General features: G+C 40.2%; 1 protein-coding gene across 10 annotated transcripts in view; it reads right to left on the minus strand.

Moving 5' to 3' along the window:
- Positions 1-8586: 8586 nt before the first annotated feature.
- Positions 8587-18830, minus strand: part of TAFA5 (TAFA chemokine like family member 5) — a 592559-nt gene continuing 582315 nt past the window's right edge. For 5 of the 10 annotated variants that reach the window (XM_073328349.2, XM_073328337.2, XM_073328341.2 and 2 more), the window contains one exon: positions 8587-10853. Coding sequence is in view for 2 of the 10 variants with exons in the window: in XM_073328352.2 (XP_073184453.1) it covers positions 10845-10853 (9 nt within the window). In the remaining 8 variants the exon portion in view is untranslated. Of the gene's footprint in view, positions 10854-12160; positions 12254-16623; positions 16703-18830 lie in introns of all 10 variants that reach the window. The other 5 variants (XM_073328354.2, XM_073328344.2, XM_073328338.2 and 2 more) reach the window with 3 other exon arrangements.

Here is an 18830-nt window from a genome sequence, read left to right on the forward strand (position 1 = left end):
GATGTCAACAATTGAGCAGCACAGATTCATCGGTTCCCCCCAAAGCACTCACAAGAGACTCTCAACAAGGCCTTTTTTTGTTTTAGTTAGTGGAAATGTCTTCCATTCTCAAGCCTATTAACTTGTAACAATAGAAATAATAGCAGCTGAGACAGGTGCAGAAAGTTTAATTCTCTTCTTGTGAGCTTAGAATTTAAAAAGGGAGTTAAAAAAACTCATGATAAAAAGGGTATTAAAATTCATGAATGCCAGCATAATATAATTTTGTTCTGCACAGTTTTTCAGGGATTGTTGTCAGGTTCTATTCCACTGTTAGCCATCATTAACAGCAAATATGACAGATACACTAATGAAATCGATTTGGTCGTGTTATCAATTTAATTCAAAAAATGTAACCCTATTTTATCATCATGTAGGTTACAAAGTCAGAGAGGGTAAATGTCATTTGTCACTGTGAGTGTGTATTCTTTTGGAGTCGCTGGTAATTAAATGTAGGCACACTGGTGTTCTGGTTTTTAGCCTCTCAACTCACAAACTTTGTTTTAATTACTCCAGCCAAAAGCACGGTTTGAAATCATCCAGGGGGCTGAAATGTTGGATTGTAAAATCTGGAAAATATTCAGTGCAACTAACTTGCTATTGTCTCTAAATCTGATATATTCTAAAGATGAGAGATGGCTTAGTGTGCAATATATTCTCTATTCACCTACTAAGGAACTGATCTATTCCTGACACACCTAAAACTCCCCTTGGAACTAAGGCAGTTTGGAGGGTATGAGTAATGCAGAGTGGGCCTTTAAGGTGCAAATATTTTTCCTATTAACAGTAGGAGACCTACACATGCACAGAATCTTATCAGACTGTAATACATCAATACTGGTTTCCTTAAATGGGCCCCCAGTAATTTCTTGCTAGCGAAAGAAACACCTAATGAAACAGTGATTGCAATTTATTGTGATATCATTTTAAAAGTCTGATTGTAAAATTAACATATTAAACTATATACTGGTATTGCAGATGTCATCAAGTGCTGTTGTATCACACAGCGTTCCAGGTTCTATTCTGAGCATCTGAGCAAACCGTCAGTCCTGGGAGAACTGTGTGCTTTCATTAGTGTACAAGGTTCAGGGGTGAGGGAAGGAGAATTTTGTCCTCTGCTGTGGGCTCTGCTTAGCCTCAGTTCTTGAGGCAGACTTGCTCTCTGTGAAGCAGACTGCGGTGTTGGGCGAAGCTTCATGAAAGAAGGGATAGCCCTGCAACCTGTGGTGACTACCTGTATTCCAGGACTGACACATACATGTGTAGATGAAACAAGTTTCACATAGACCATACCCAGACTCCACACCACTGATTCTTCTCCATCTGCAAGGCCCCAGACACCTGTTAACCCTCGGCATAGGGGCAACTACTATAGTACAATAAAGATTTGAGGAATGTCATTTTTAAGGGGTGAGGCCCTTTAAAGAAGACCAACAATTCTCCAGGCAGGAAAGACATAGTGGTAGCAGCAACCACTACAGGGGTCAGCGCAAGAAGATCCCCTGTCCCCTCTGACCTCTACAGAATGTTGACTTCAGAGAAATATGGCTGCAGTGGTCTCCCCTCTCTGTTGTCCTCCCAGGAGCACTGGGAACGGTATTTTTACAGGCTCAGACGCTCTGGTGATGTCAGCAGATTCTGTGAGCTATTCTGTGGAGTTGGTAGGCTTGCCAACCCTCCAGGATTGTCCTGGAGTCTCCAGGAATTAAAGATTGTGTCATGTGATGAAATCTCCAGGAATTCATTGGGAGAGTGACTCCAGGATGGGGGTAAGTTACTGAGTAGTGGGTTACATAAGAGGCATGCCCTAGTGACACATCCCTGGCTCTGGACTTCCAGGCCATGAGTGTACACTTCATAACAGATCAATGGATTTTCTACTATCCTACACCTGAAAGCTGCAGGGACCCAATCCTGCTTCTGAACAGCAGCAGTGAGAGTGAACAAGCCCTTGATGAGGCATAGACTTCAGAGGATTTATGCCTTCTATACAGGGAAGTGCCTGATCTTCTAAGGAATTAGGGGGATGGTTTACACTTTAAAACTGAACTCATGGTAGAAGTGGGGTTGCTGGTGATAGTCTATATAAGAAAGGAGGAAAAACAAATCCATCAATGCAGTGATATAAAAATAATATGTGGTGAACCAATGGTGAATTTTTCTGGGAGTTTGAGGGAGAGGCAAATATAAAGGGAGCCCAAACCATTAGGATTTGATAGGGTATTTAAAATACTATAAACAAACACATGATCAAATGTTTTGGAACCACTGAGTTATGGATGTTGTTAGCCTATGATATTATATTATAGTACAGGTTCCAAAGATTTGAGTGGTTAGAGCAGGAAAAAGGGAGTAAGAAAATATGTGTCCCATTGCTGGTTCTTTGTGCTTCAGTTTACCAGTCATTGTTAACTCAGCTAAAATTCCTCCAGGGACAACTGCTCTGGCACAGGTCATCCTCACGTGCCTTGTTTTGCATGTGTTAGAAGTTATGAGTTATACTGGGTCGAGTTCTCGTGCTTGCAATTCAAGAAGGATGTTGATAAATTGGAGAGGATTCAGAGAAGAGCCATGAAAATGATTAACGGATTAGCAAATGTGCCTTACAGTAATAGACTCAAGAAGCTCAATCTATTTAGTTTAATAAAGAGAGGGTTAAGGTGTGACTTGATACTGTCTGTAAGCACCTACTTGGGGAACAAATATTTGATAATGGGCTCTTCAATCTAGCGGACAAAGGCATAACAGAATCCACTGGCTAGAAGTTGAAGATAGTCAAATTCACACTGGAGATAAGACATCAGTTCTTAACAATGAGGGTAATTAACTGTTAGACCAATATATCAATTGTCATGATGAATTTTCAATCACTGGCAATTTTTAAATAAGTTTTTTTTTCTAAAAGACATCCTCTAGGACTTATTTTGGGGATGTTCTATAGCCTGTGTTATACAGAAGATCAGATTAGACAATCATAATGTTCCCTTCCAGCTTTGAAATCTATGAATTTGTGTACACTATCACTATACCTTCTTTTTGGCATAGCTTAAATCCATTCTCAAATCATGGCCTTAAATGCTACTATCAGTCATTTCTGAGCACTCTCACAGATAAAGTGTTAATCTCAAATAACCAAAACCAAAAATAAAGCATTTGTCTGTCATTAAGCTCCCAGTAGTACAGTGTCTCATCTTATAGTGCAGGGGCGGGAAAACTTTTTGGCCTGGGGGCCGCACTGGATTTCGGAAATTGTATGGAGGGCTGGTTAGGGGAAGGGGTGTGTGGCCTGCCCCCCCCCCCCCGCTTCTTGCCCGCGATGCCCCCCCCAGGACTCCTGCCCCATCCAACCCCCCCTGCTCCCTGACGCCCTCCCCCGGAACCCCTGCCCCATTCTCCCCCCCCCCGCTCCTGTCCCCTGACTGCCCCTGGACCTTCCGCTCTGACTGCCCCCCGCAGCCCCATCCAACCCCTCCGCTCATTCCTGACGGCCCCCCCCGGGACCCCTGCCCCGTCCAAATACCCCTTCTCCCTGTCCCCTGACCACCTCCGGAACCCCTGTCCCTGACTAACCCCTGCCGCCCCATCCAACCCTCCCTCCTTCCTGACTGCCCCCCTGGGACTCCTGCCCCCAGTCAACCCCACTGTTCCCCACCCTCTGACCGCCTCACCCCCTATCCACACCCCCAGCCCCTGACCACCACCCTGAACTCCCCTGCCCTCTATCCAGCCGCGCTGCCCACGACACCAGGACAGACAGCCACACCCCTATGCAGCACAAAGCACTGGGTCAGGCCGGGCTCTGTAGCTGCGCTGCCCCAGGAGCTCGCAGCCCCGTCGCCCAGAGCATTGCACCGGTGGCACAGTGAGCTGAGGCTGCGGGGCAGGGGCCAGGGGCTAGCCTCCTGTGCCAGGCGCTCAGGGACTGGGCAGGAGGGTCCTGCAGGCCGGATGTGGCCCGTGGGCTGTTGTTTGCCCACCTCTGTCATAGTGGCTTAGAAGATGCCTTCCAGCTTTTACATTTAATACATTTCTTATCATTTGCCTTTATTTCTTTTACTCCATTTTACTTTCTACTTTTGTTTTTCTTACATCGTTTGCATTCGTGTTTCTTTGAACCTGGCCTTTCAATATTTCTTATATGCATTTTCTTCTGTCTGATTACACTTTACATTTCCTTGTTCATCCATATTGCTCCTTTTGGCACAGTGCTGCCTTCTGACATGTGGATGTGTTTCACTATGGGTGAAATCTGATCCAGCTGCATAGAGCCAAAGTCATCAGGCTTTATGTGGGCAAAATGCTGAGGGACTGGGGAAATGACATCCAGCCCTCAACCAGGGCCAGGACATAGGGTTGCTGCATAGTCCTCTGTAATTTTCCCTCCATGCTTCACCTGCTGTTCCAAGTCTATGTACTAATAGCTGCAATCCCTCCATGCCAGTTGCACAAGTTGATGCCATTGGATTCACATAAATATGGAGCTCATTGCTTCTCCCCCTGGCCTGCCTGAGGCCAGCTGGAGACTCCTTATGAGTGCATACAAACCCTAGTACAGATGCTTCACTGCAGGTGCAGTGATCATACCTGTGCAACAGTCAGCTTGACCACACAGATATCAGTGTGCACCACATTTCGAAGAGCGGTCACTGTTCTCTTCTTAAAACAGCTTAACATCTTATTTACCTGGTTGACCCACAAAGTGGGCAAACACATTCACTGAGCAGTCCATAAGTCCTTGAGGTCACAAGTAACTGAGAACCCAGTTGAATAAACAGGTAGTTTGAATTGTTCCTTGCATTCCACCACCTTGCACTTGTTTATAATCAATTTCATTTGCCATTGTGTTACACAGTTTCTCCTCTGCTGTTCTTCACACTCATCCCTAGTTTTTACTAACCTATATAATTTAGTAGTGCCAGCAAACCACATAATCACAGTGGTCACCCTCTCATCCAGGATGTTAATACATATACTGAACAGCAATGGCCCTTGTGTTGATCCACCCCCGAAGCAGCCCCTCATTAATCTCTGTCTATGGTGAATATTGGCCATTTATTTCTACTTATTTTCTATCGTTAACCAGGTTTTAGTCCATGATGGGACTTTATCGCTCACCTCATAGCTGTCAAGTTTCATGGGGCTTATACACATGAATCAAGCGACAAATATACCTTATTAGCAGCAGTACAGAAGGCAGATGAAATGACATCCTTTTCACTTTCTATTTCCCTTTTGTGTTTTTACTCTTTTTGGCTCCCCTAGCACTTAGACATCAACAATTAGCTAGCTGAAATGGAGAATCCCTGCTATAGTTTTCCTGACTCTTTTGTTCTTCTTTTAATAATTCCAGTGGGAAATCTAATTGGCCTAAAGGCTTGTCTTTATTGCTCAGTGCTCGAGTTAGTATACCGGACTTCCTGTTTTCGAGCTGGCCTAGCTTTAGTGAGTGTGACAACATTGCAAAACAACAGTAGAGCAACACAGAGAGATTGGATTAGCAGTTGTAACTCAGGCTGCTGCATCCTCACTGCATTACTAGCCTGAGCATTTGGAGTATTACTGCTTCAACCTGCCCCCTTTGGCAGGCCAGCTCGTTCAAGCTTAAAGCTAGGATCACTTAACTCAATTCAGAGATATGTGTGCGTGCACAGAAGTCTAGTTAGGGCTAACACTTGAATTATGGCTCAAGCTAACAATGCAGTGAAGACAATCCCTAAAGTCTCTTCAGTTTAGATTTACACTCACATTCCCATGTCAAATCCTGTAATGTGTAATGTGAATCCTGTCAAGTTGCAGTGGGGGAGGTTTAGGTTGGATATTAGGAAAAACTTTTTCACTAAGAGGGTGGTGAAACACTGGAATGCGTTACCTAGGGAGGTGGTGGAATCTCCTTCCTTAGAGGTTTTTAAGGTCAGGCTTGACAAAGCCCTGGCTGGGATGATTTAACTGGGAATTGGTCCTGCTTTGAGCAGGGGGTTGCACTAGATGACCTTCTGGGGTCCCTTCCAACCCTGATATTCTATGATTCTATGATTCTATGTTTCTCCCTAAACAGTCAGAATTGTCCCCCTTTTTGTGTCCATGACTTGGCCTGGATTGTGTCATGTATCTTTAGAAGGCATACCTCCTTTTTTACACAAAGCAAATTTAACCTGCGGAATTCATTGCCACAATATATCATTGAGGCTGAGACCTTAGTAGAATTAAAAACAAAAACAAAACAAAAATGGATAATACAATTGTATGGATAATCATAACACCAACAGTTACATCAGGCAGCAAAAAATATATAAGGAATAACCCCCCTCATGCTTCAGGGCATAAGTCAAGCTCTAACTGATTGAAGTTCAGAAGCAACTTGGATGGGTTATTCCATACGTGGTCATTAGGAGATTCTAGCAGGAATTATCTGCAGGATAGTGGACTAGATGGACCACTCATCTGATCTGATATGGCGATGCCTGCATTCCACTGGTGTCAGTCTTCTAAAAATGGCCTTGTGTAAAGACACATTCATGTAACATGCCAACAAAGTTAGTGCCCGAGTTATATCCATCATCATATGCACATACTACATACTACTAACTCATCACTTTTCATTAACCTCTATGATTTTTGCTGTCATCTTCATCTGTAATTATTCTTTCCTATAAGCAATCTTTTCTAAATTCCTACTATCAGCTTACTGCCATTATTTACTACTATTCCTTGGTATAGTCAAGTACATTTCAGCATCAGTCTGCAGGGGAGGGTGAAAAGGTGGCTATAAATCACCTTTGCACTGACTCAATCCTGAGGCCACCTGGGTGCCAAACTGGTCCACTGCATAAATCAGAGCAGCCTGAAGACTGCTCTAATTTTCATTGGTTGCCAAAGGCCCTTTAAATGCTAGCAGGTATAAGCTACTTCCCATGCTCCCAATATCAGTGTTTTGGAGCGAGGATGATGGTACAGGAACTCTGCACTTCCTGAGGATTCCCCTGCATGCAGGAATCTTCCCCTGGCTGCACCTGTTATCAGAGCTGTGTTTATCCTTTAAGCCAGTGGTTCCCAAACTTGTTCCGCTGCTTGTGCAGGGAAAGTCCCTGCTGGGCCAGGCTGGTTTGTTTACCTGCTGTGTCCACAGGTTCGCCCAATCGCGGCTCCCAGTGGCCACGGTTCGCTGCTCCAGGCCAATGGGAGCTGCTGGAAGAGGCGCAGGCCAAGGGACATACTGGCCGTCACTTCCAGCGGCCCCCATTGGCCTGGAGCAGTGAACCGTGGCCACTGGGAGCCGTGATCGGGCAAACCTGCAGACACGGCAGGTTAACAAACTGGCCCGGCCCGCTAGGGGCTTTCCCTGCACAAGCGGCAGAACAAGTTTGGGAACCATTGCTTTAAGCCAACTCATGTATTCCCTTTTGGTTCAGACATAGCTAATTCTGCTTGTACAATTCTTCAGCCATGGTACTGCATTCTTTATTTTCTTAAGGAACTCTAATTAATACTCAAGACGATGATTACTAGGCCATATTACATAGAAAATGCGGGGGTTAAAGATTTACACAAAAACATGTGGGTACACTTTCAGTAAACAAGCAGCGGACCAAAGAACATTGTGTGCATAAAACCTGTACAATAATAAAAAGAAAAAGTTTTGTTCACAATAAAAGCTTTTTTGAAAATTATATGAAAGGTTTTCTATATTTTTCTGTATTTCTGTTTTTGTTAGACTGTGGGGTGACCTTTTTCTCTAACTCTACCCTTTTCATATTTTATCGTCCTTTCCATGTGTTTTGAAAAGTTACCCATTTGAAAACTGAGAAAAGGAGGATATTTAACAGCATTCAAATCCGACATGCCTCTCCTATGCTTTGAATTTCTTTGTGGAAGAGGCACATAAAATACCCACATAAACAAATCAAAATTCTTTGTGAAATCAAGTTCCGTAAGGTTTGAAGCCCACAATACTGTAAAAGTGTAATGTCACTTAAAGGTAAAGGTTTCAGCATAGCATTGAGGACACTAATTTACATTTATAAAACCAGTCAGTATATTTTGTTCATTTGAAAATGTACATTCTGAAAAAGTTCTCTTTTGGAGTGGCTTGAGACTGCTGTCACACAAACTAGGCCCATTTCTAGCTAGAATGTACACATGTCTCTGACCAGTAATCTAAACTTTTCTTGCTTTGTTACTTCTCCTGAGCAGACCTTAAAAACCAGGACATCTTTCTCTTTTCCTGCGCATTCAAAGTAATGAAAACAGAGATATTAGAATAAATTTTCAAAAGTGACCAGTGATTTTGGGTGTCCAATCTGAGGACATGTTAAAGGGGCCTAATTTCCAGAGAATGGGTACTCGGTGCTTGTCTCAGACTGGGCACCCAAAAATGTCAGTGCTCAAAACTGTTAGGAATTTTGCAAATGTAGGGTATTATTTCAATTTCCAGTACTGAACATTTTCACCTATTTCATTGTGAGAATCTGCTTCTCTGTTCCCCTACCCGCAAGCACCCTCTACTGAAATTCTCTGTGTGACATCACGATCAGGGAACAAAAGTCTCACTTATAAAAGGATTTTCTTTATTTCCATAATTTAGCTGAACCAACACAAAACTGAATACTGTAAAGCAACAAAAATGTAACATCTTTAGTTTTTCTGTGTTTACTAAATAAGGCTACTACACTCCCTTAAAAATAAACTGAAACAAAACAGAAAATTGGTGGAGTGAGGGATCTGGCTCTTGAGTTCTAGTAGTACAGTAAATGTATTTACCATCGTTTATTGCATGACATTTCAAACCAGACATCGGTCATTTATAGTGCAGTCAGTCCATAACACTTTTCAAGTGGCTGGCCTGGAATTGCTACTTTGATACTGGTCAAAAAACTTAAGATTAAATAAGAAATTCTTATATATTTATTTTACTCAAAAGACACAGTCACCTATAATTCATGGTTTCTGCAACCTGTGTATTAAATAAGCCTGAATAGTGGAACAGGCCTTACAAAAAAAATAACTTTTTGTTTTTGTATTTTTTATCTATGGCTGCTTGAACAGTCTCTATATATTTTTCTTTAGTAGCATAGAACTAGCATAGTACTAAAAGTTAATTGGAGTATTAGGTAGTATACTACAGTGGAAACTTGGAGAATCATTAAAACTGGAATACATTTGCCAGGAAGAAGTTAAGCTCATTTGTTGATTTCATCATATCAGTATGTACCAAACATATATAGAAAGGTACGGTAATAGGGAGTGAGGGATCTTTTTATCTTCATTTCCCTTCTTTTCTATGCTGTCTTTGCATTAACTTTTCACTACCTGATAATGCCAAAAAAGTGGGCTTTCTAACGATGAGGTAAAACATTGAATCTGGGTCAAGGAACAGGCTGCAAATTGACTTTTATACTGTATTATCTAGAGAAGGGTGGGGAGAAGGAGAGAGAGAGAGAGAGAGAGAAATAACTTGGTATGGAAAGCCATGATTAAAATATTTTACACTCTATTTTTACCAGTACATAAAGACCAAAAAAATGCCTTCCAACAGTGCAATGGTTGAATGCATTTATGTAATATAAACAACATTATTCTTTGCTTTTTCTACAGAATCCTCTCTGGTCATGCTTTACATCCAGAATGCCCTAATGGAAGAAAGCAAATGACACCTGTCACTTCAGAGACAACTGAAGTAATAAAACACAACTTAACTCTGAACCATTTGTCATGACCGTCAGAGTTATCACGTTAATTGTTACATAGGATTTTCTACAAATATACAACATATAAAAACTGTTAAATATATAACTTTAGGCTTTTCAAAATACATTTAATGATCTCTTTCAAACAAGTGTTACTTTTTTTTTTCTTTAATTTGCTTTCTGGTGCTAAATGGTGTATCAGATGAGACCTAGGCCACGGATGACCAAACATGCTCTTTGCAAATACTGTATTATCCAATTTTAACTATCAAAAATGGAACTGTAGAAGAGGCATGTTTAACCGGTTAAAACTGAAAATGATTTTAGTACGAGAAAGTCAATCTAAGTACAGAGGAATAAAGGTGCCATGTAGACAGTTTGTAGCTGTTTCATCAAAGTTTTTCAAACATACGCCATTTTCTCTCCATGCTCCGTTTCGTTGTTTATAATGTGGTTTTTCAAGAGTAATTTTCTACTTTAGTTTTTACTGCAGTGTTCCATAAAGACTTCTGCTGTATAGGAACATCTCAGCTTTGTGAGAGTTGAAATCATGTCTTTGTGGAGACCACCCTACTATTTAACCCAGATAGCTCTGTTAACAGTAAGATTGTGTCCACTTTAAAATAGATTTTGCTCTTTGGTCTATTGTATATACTGAAAGTATAAGAAAATAAAAGCAATTCAGACAGTCCAGGGCACAAGAAGAGATTCTCTTTTGCACCTCAGTGTCCTCCCATAGACAAAACAGTCTTCTCTAAGGCTGATTGGGATGAATACTCTTCAGTGCAGTAGACTCTTCAGATCAAAACATGTAGGTAACATCGAGTCCAGCAGTGGTGTATAACGCAGATGAAACATTAACCAGGAACTTTGTGTATTGCTAATGCCCAAGCGTATCTCTTATATCTATATTCCTTAGTCCAATGCTCCTTAGTATGGTAGAACAGACTTTTAGCTCATAATGTAGAGGAATTATGCTGTCTTTTATGAGATATAGAGAAACAGACAGTTGAATTGATGACATATAATGGATGATGATCCACAGCAGTGAAACTTGACTAAGGTAAGTAGTTCACACAGAACCTAGACCACTCATACGAGGATTCTTTGCTGCTGCATTTGTCAGGAGACCTGTAAATCAACAAGAACAAATGAGTCAACATCTTACTCTCCACTTTTGGTTATCTTTGCTGTCCGTTATTTCAAAATATACCATACAGAGATTCCAAGGAAGAAGTTAATGATTTGGAAAATATTTATTTGTTACCACAAACATTTTCTCTGGGAAACAACACTGATATAATCTATATACATTATTTGTTGTATGAAATTTTAACCATGACGTCTAGTTAAAAATTAAAGTTCTATGACAATGTTATGAATTAATAGTTTACAACAGCTTAACTGTTACTGTCTACTACGCCCCCTGCCCATCCATTTTTCTAATAACTTTACAGAATTCTCTTTCTTTTGTATTAAGTTACATATAAAATGATCGAATAAATGCTTTATTATGAAGTTTATGATTCTTTCTATCCTGTACAAATGGGATTTGATAAAAACTGAAATCCAAAAGTATTTATATTTAATAAAAAATGCAAGTATGTTTCTACTAGGGGCTTTTCTGCTTCTAATTTCTCATAGCATTGTTCAGCACACTTATTTATTCAATACTGCCCTCTAGTGATGCCATTACAAGTACAAATTAATACAAAAGTATATTTATGATCAATGTAGTTAGAAACTTGTTTTAATTATAGAGATTTAAAAACAAAAAAAATGAAACTGCAAAAATCATTGCCTCAGGAACCTCAGGAAAGAAAAATGGAATAGAAAAACCTTATAAAATGAAAGGAAAGAAAAGAGATAGTAGTTTGAAAGAGAAAAAACAGAACAAAAAAGTGCCCACTAAAGATAAAATGAGAACAATGAAAGACAGCATAAACATAAAGATAAAGAAATGGAGTGTTTATATGACAAGAAGGCTGTTGGACAAACTCACCAAAAATACCAGTTTATAAATTGTTTCTAAAATACACAGGCATTGTTCAGAGAAAAATGTTTTGAGGTGTATTGAGGAAACATGATTACTTCAAAATGCTGTTTGAATGTTCAAACACTTCCTTCTTTGTTTTCGGACATTTCTCAGTAGTTAAAATTCTCATTGTTGATAGAAATACCAAGCATAACTCCAGAAAATACTAAAAGTGTATGCGAAAGAACAAAATAAATAAGAAAATCCAATTTCCTTGGTTCAAGTCGTGTATGAAATTTAGATTTATTTTTTAACCTACCCCTTGGAGAGGTAAATGAAAGAAATACCTGCTTCCAAATCAGTTTAGCAACAGCTTGAAACATTTCTCTCTCTCTCTCTCTGTATATATTTGCCCTATAAGGCATAAAGTGTATTTCACAGATTTCTGCTTTTATCCTCTCACCTTTTCCAGGAAAAAACACCCCAGAAATCTTGAAAACAGCCTTTTCTTTTCGGACTAGTGATCAGATCTCCAAACCACATGGCCTCAGACAGGCTGAAGGCAAAAAACCTGGATGATTATTGAGGTATATTCTCTTGTTTTATATATACATTCAGCAAGAAGAAATTATGTTAAAGTTCTGCTTCAGTTAAATGTTTTGTTTCCCATTTACATTCCTTCCTTCTGGTCTTCCAATATTCTCCCATTGCCGAGGTTTAGCATCAGTACAAAATTCTGAAGTCTAGGAATAATTTTTATGCAGGATATCACATGAAGCTGGAGTTCTCTGACTTATTAGGGTGAAAGTAAGCTACTATTCTGTGAAGGATTAGGCTGACCTAGCTCATGATTTCTGAATCATGCTGGAATAACCCAAAACTAAAAGCAACAGCATAAACTGCATTGTGCGTCCCAGTATGGAGATACATTCAGATCCAACCACACTCATTTGCAGAAATCTATTGCTTTGTCATTTCATGGATTTAAAAGTCTCCTGCCTTGCTATCCCTGCCTCCACTTTGAACATTCAGATTTTCTCTGTGAATATGGTATCAATGCTTTAAGAGATAAAATGAGAGGAGTGGGAAGGATTCTACATTGTAAAATGCTAGGGAACAGTGGAGACAGTAAATTAAAAGGATGGAGAGAGCATGAGGAGGAGAAGAGAGATTGCAAACTTGCTTCTCATCTCCATGCTGTCCTCCCTTCTCTTCATTCTTCATGATCTACAAATCATCACCACACCCCATACAAATTAATAAAGAGAAAAAAGTAGGCCCCTGAATGACTGGAATAAACGGAATTCTTATACCATATACCCTGGTAGCTCAACCCTGCAACCAGATCCCCGGTGTTGGAAAATGAATTTAAAGGAAAAAAGAGACACTTTAAAGCTATTCAGAATACCCACCCTGACTAATCTTCAATTCCTCATACAGCTACTAATTAGTTTGACACAGATTGCAATACAAGTTATAAAATAAGTAACTAAGAATGTAAAAGCTTTTAGCATTAGAGAATGCTTTTGGTTTTCTAATCTGAAACCTTGCAGCTGAGGTAATAAAATCCTGGGCTCCAATTCCCTGGCTCAAGCTTCAACCCTGGATCTGTTTATGTGTTCACAGGTCCAAGTTAGGAATACAGGATGAAATCCTGACCCTGGTGAAGTCAGTGGGAATTTTGCAGTGACTTCAATGGAACAAGAATTCACCCCAAATTTTCACAAAGTAGGTTTTAAGTCCTTCTAAAAAGAACTGTTCTGCTTTGCTTGATACACTTCAGCCAGTGCATGCTGGCAAGAATAATCCTACATTTCTGTTGTTTGCTTTCCCTAATATAGGTTTTCTGTGTTGCTGCAGAGATCGCATTTTCTGAATGGCATACTGGAAATATTTGCACCCAATGCTTAGGGTATTGATAAAATTATTATAATCTGCATTAGCAGCATACTTCCCAACCAACTCTTGATAAACCATCACCCAGCAGCCCACTAGACAGAAGGATCCCACTCCCCACCAATATGTAGAATATAAAGTGAAGGGAATATGGGAAGGTTGTCTCCCCCTCCTCTGCCAAGTCTTCCTCTTGTCTTCCTCCTCCCTTACATCTCAGCCTCCTGCAGAGTTTCCAAGCTCCCTCCCCAGTTGAGGCAGAGCTACCGCAGTACTTACACTCCTTACAAGGGCTGAGCCTGAGTTCCTGTGCTTTGTAAATACTTCTCCGCCAGAGCACTCACCATCCTTGATTTAAATTGTAAAATGCAAGTAGTTGAATGGATTTGTCAAGAGTTGTCTCAACTCTTCCCCACCACCAGGGAATCCCTAAATTTTACACCTTTTCCTATGCTACACAAAAGACGATCTTATCCCACTGTTAGCACTGTGACTTACAAAATCAGTGCAAAATTATGAAACTCTCAATGCAATGTAAGCTACAGTAGTTACTTCCACATAACTGTCCAGTTCCTGCAATATTACTTCTCACGTGTCCTCTACTATGAGTCTTTACTCCACCCTGCCTTACATTTGGGTTTTAGCCAATTAACTGATACTAGCAGGTTGCCCCAACAGATACCCCTCCACAGATTATTGAAGCAGTGTTCTTCCCAATGGGTTTTTTATTGTCTTACATAACTATGTATTTATCTGTGTGTGCATGTACGTAAACTCCAGAACAGATAAAGGGACCACATTTTGTTTCTGCAGTTAACTGAGGGGGCAATTATCTAATAATATTTAGATACCTACAGCCTGATCCCAAATCCACTGACGTTAATGGAGTTTTTCCACTGAAATTAAAGTAAGTTTTTAGATAGATTTAATGGGCTTTGGATCAGGTACCATCTGCACTTGCAAGTAACTGATACTACAGTGGGCATAAAATTAGAGGCTATTTAAAAAAAATGGCCCAGCACATCTGTCTCTATACTACTTATAGTAAGAGGATCATAATTTGGGGAACTCTTGCACTTGTCAGTCAAATAAATTGAACTGACAAATGTCTATCATTTTTTAATCAAATCTAACCACCATAGTAGTGTATTTAAGCTCTGTGTGTTTATATGTAGCTAGGTCCAAATCACCCTGGTAGCAGACTTGACAATATCCCATGAGCAAACCTTATGCAATTAAGATAAGTTTAGTGAGTTAAGTTAAACTTTACTGAATTAGCATTAATATCTTTGAGGTACATAGCATTAAAAACACATGTGTGTATGTGTTGTTGTGGCACTGTATGTACCTTCTCTAGTGAGGAGGAGGGATGCTAACAAACTTCCTCCGTTATCAACCCTCTGAAGTCACCCCCCTCTGGGAGAAATGCAGAGTTCAAACTGGATTCTTCAGAGACCATCAGACAAAGAAAATACTTTTGGATAAAAAACTGGGGTTAACCTGCCCCAGGGGCTTCTTCCTGTTCCAGCAAACAGACAGGACCCCTGATCCACGGAGGGCCCCAATTATTAGGGGAGGATTGGAAGAAGTTGACCAGCTGGGGCCTCATAAGACTGTGTGCTTGTTCTGAGCTGAAGCTCTGATGAACTTGCAACCATGATGATGCCCCTAGGGTGGGTATTAAAAGAGTGCATTTACCAGAGCCCATGTAAGTATTGGGATGAACTCTGGTAAGCTTATTAGCATGTGTGCAAGTTCTTTTATTATTATCAATATGTTTTCTCTGTAATGCTTGTAAGCTTGCTTAGAAAGAGTTGTGTGGTAATTTATATCTGGAGCAATTACACTGTTATCCGTCTCTGAAGAGAAAGCAAGCAGGTGTCCTAGGGCAACCTGTCTGTGCTGGGAATGACGCAGCGAAGGAAAGGCAACTGTCCAGCCTGGAAATACCCCAGTCAAGAGAGAAAGAGACATGTCTCCACCCAAAAGAGGCAACATTTGGGGAGCTGTAAGCTGAGAGTGGGTGCCCTTTTGTGCCACTCAGGAAATACATCTTGTAGTTGCCATGAACTGTGACAACCCTCATCTATAGTATGTCCCATGACATGTCAGAGAGAAAGTAGTGAATAACTTAGCAGCCTTTTTCCTGAATGTCTATTAAAACATCATTTACAATATAAGAAAAACCAAACCAAATCTTTCACATAGCGACAGAAGTGTTATTATAGTTCTTAGATGGTTTAACCATTTTTGTTTATTAAAGCAATTCTAACATACTGAACTTGATTCTTCTTACATACTTCCATAGGGAGGAGGGAAGAGTGGGGGGAAATGCATGACTAAATAAAGTATAAAACTAAGAAAAGTTAATGGTTCATTCTTGATAGCAAAGACAGATATTAAAGGAAAATGAGTTAACAACAGGGGTTGGAAATGTGTGGTGCATTCCTTATCTAAAGTAACAAGATGAGCTTTCCACCAAAGTATCTATCTCCCACCATAGTAACTAGGCTCTGAACTAATGACAACATATCTGGGACTCTGATTACAAACCAGCAAACGAGGTTCGCAAGAGATCTCCGAGCCAGGGCTGAGTTTTCGAGCATGTGTGGACTGAGCTTTTATTTCACTTGGAATCCATAAATGTGCCAAAAATTCCACCCCAATCTTGGCAAAGGTTTGGCAATTTCACATGGGTTGCACTCTCAGTTTTCAGAAAGAAAGTGAAAGTCAGGGAACGTGAACCAAAGCTGTAGTTTTCTACTGTGACAGCCAAGAGCCTAATTTACATGAGACCAACGGATGGCTAGCAGAAGTAAGGACTGATCCACCTCCCCTGTTGTCTTTGCATTCCACAATGCCACATCTAAACTGTCTACTATTTGTCCAACACTACCTTTTGGACCTTCTCCAGAGTCCAAACAGTTATAAGTGGCCATTGAGGGGTTTGTGTTGGGTAACAGCTAAAAGGCTTGTCCTGCCCATATGTTTTACACTTTCAATTGCCTTTTAAAACAGTCTTGCTCCATCTACCTATTTTAGGATTTTATACAGCGCTCCTCACCGTAGTATCTAAGCACTGGCTCCTTTTGTTTCTTGCTTGGACTACAGTCTGGAAAAAAAAAACCAATAAAAAATAATTTACAAAGATGAATACAGGTATCTGGCCAGTCTCTGCCTCAGAAAATGTATTCATAACGGAAACAGTCCCAGTGCTTTGCAGCAATTGACTGCAAGACAGATAAATAGCATGTCTTTGCCCTCTGCTGCTGCAGCTGTCTGTTCTAGGACTCTGAATAACCATGCATGAATAATACCACAACAGAGATGGAAAACATTAAAACTCCCAAGAAAAACCCGACACTGCCCTGTAAGGCACCTCACTCTTCACAGGAATAAAAATGGAAATTTCTTGTGATGATCTTAGCAGCAATACCACCCTGTTGCATTTACCTGAACTGCCACAGTCCCTGGTGACAATTTATTCAGTATTGCTCCTTCCCTCCACTTTCTCCCATGCTATTCATTTATGCAAATTGATTTTTCAACGTTCACAAAAGGACAAAAGGCTTAAAGTGACTATAGCTATTAGAACAACAACAACAAAAAACAACCCAGCCCGACGTGGTTTATTTGGAAAAGATGTATATTTATTATATGTCACTGAACTAGCCACCAGGCAGGCCATTTTAAAAAGTCCAACAGCTTTTCGCTCCCACTGTATTCAAAGTGTAATAGGGTAGGTCATACCTATTGAATGTGTTTGTGGATGAATGTTTATAAAGATCAGCCTCACACATTATGTCGTCCATCCCCAGACATGCTTTCCATACATATATATTGCTTTTTCATAAGTTAGAAATCTGGGGATATCTATATCTGTTAGTATTCTTCCAAGAAGACTTTTCTTTATCATGGATTGTTTGCTTATTCTACATCCCCCGTTCAAATCAGCGACAAAAAGGAAAAATGATTTGCCTGTGGGAATAGGAAACTAATGTGCTAATAACAATTGGCTGTGGCTCCTATCGCTCTTAGGACATATATTTCCCCCCACAACCTCATATCAATAATTTTACTAGAATTCAAATAATAGATGTGCCCAATATTTTTCCTAAACATCACTCCCGCTTCCCCTGTCATATTTTTTTCTTCCTTTTGTATAAAAGTTATGGTTATATTTCTCTTCTTTGTTCTTATGAAAACTTTAAATGTATTGGGAGTCAGAGTCTGATACCTTTACTCAGGCTGTATTGGACCTTACTCTTTGAAATCAGTGGGACTACTCACAGAATAAGGTGACCAAGGGTACTAGAGCCAACTCCGCAGCATGTGTAAGGTTATTAGAACCTGCCCCATAGATGATTGGTGGTGTAGCTGACACAACCAAGTGCTTGTGCAGGAACCCTAGATTTAGAACACACTTTGATATTCCTGACTTAGCCATGTCATGGTGATGCTATATCATATTTCCTATAGATAAAAGGGGAAAGAGGCAGGTGATATTTCACACTACATGACTCCATAGGATAGCCAGATAATGAAGCAGCATTAATAGATGGTCTTATTAAGACTATTCACTGAATGTTCTTCATGGGTGTGGATGTGAAAAGCTGTAATAATATTTCAGGAGAAGAAGTGAGGTCTAATTGGGGAAAAAACAGGGGAAGGATTGGTGAGGCTGTACATGAAGTACAGGGCTGGCTCAGTACAGAGTCATGAGGGTTCTGATAAAAAGATTCCCAAACAGCTTCCCTCTAACATACTCTTTGGCCCTCCTGGTCAATGACAAAAAAACCCTGCCTCAGAAAAAACAACTTAAACAGACATTATCAACATGAGAAGTTCTTTTGAACTGACTAATTTAAAATAATGACTCTAGCTTCTAAGACAGTGGTTCTTAACCTGGGGGGCATGCACCCCCTGGGGGTGTGAGATGCCCTTTCTGGGGGTGTGAGACATGCCAGATTTTTTTAGAAGGTAAATCATCGAAAACACAAATTAAGCACAGACACGTAAGTACAACTACTTTGTTTCATCAAACTTATGTATTTATTAACATTATACCTTTTTTAACGATTACTGTAATATACAAACAAAAATATATCTAGGTTTAAAGAACTGACCTACTTCAATGATTTTTGAGAAGGGGTGCGAGAACATATTTTGAGAACTAAAGGGGTGCAGGCTGCAGTAATGGTTAAGAACCACTGTTCTAAGACAACACCCTTTAAGCAGTG

Source organism: Lepidochelys kempii, chromosome 1 (genome assembly GCF_965140285.1).
Source record: "Lepidochelys kempii isolate rLepKem1 chromosome 1, rLepKem1.hap1, whole genome shotgun sequence".
Classification (NCBI taxonomy): Eukaryota; Metazoa; Chordata; order Testudines; family Cheloniidae; genus Lepidochelys; species Lepidochelys kempii.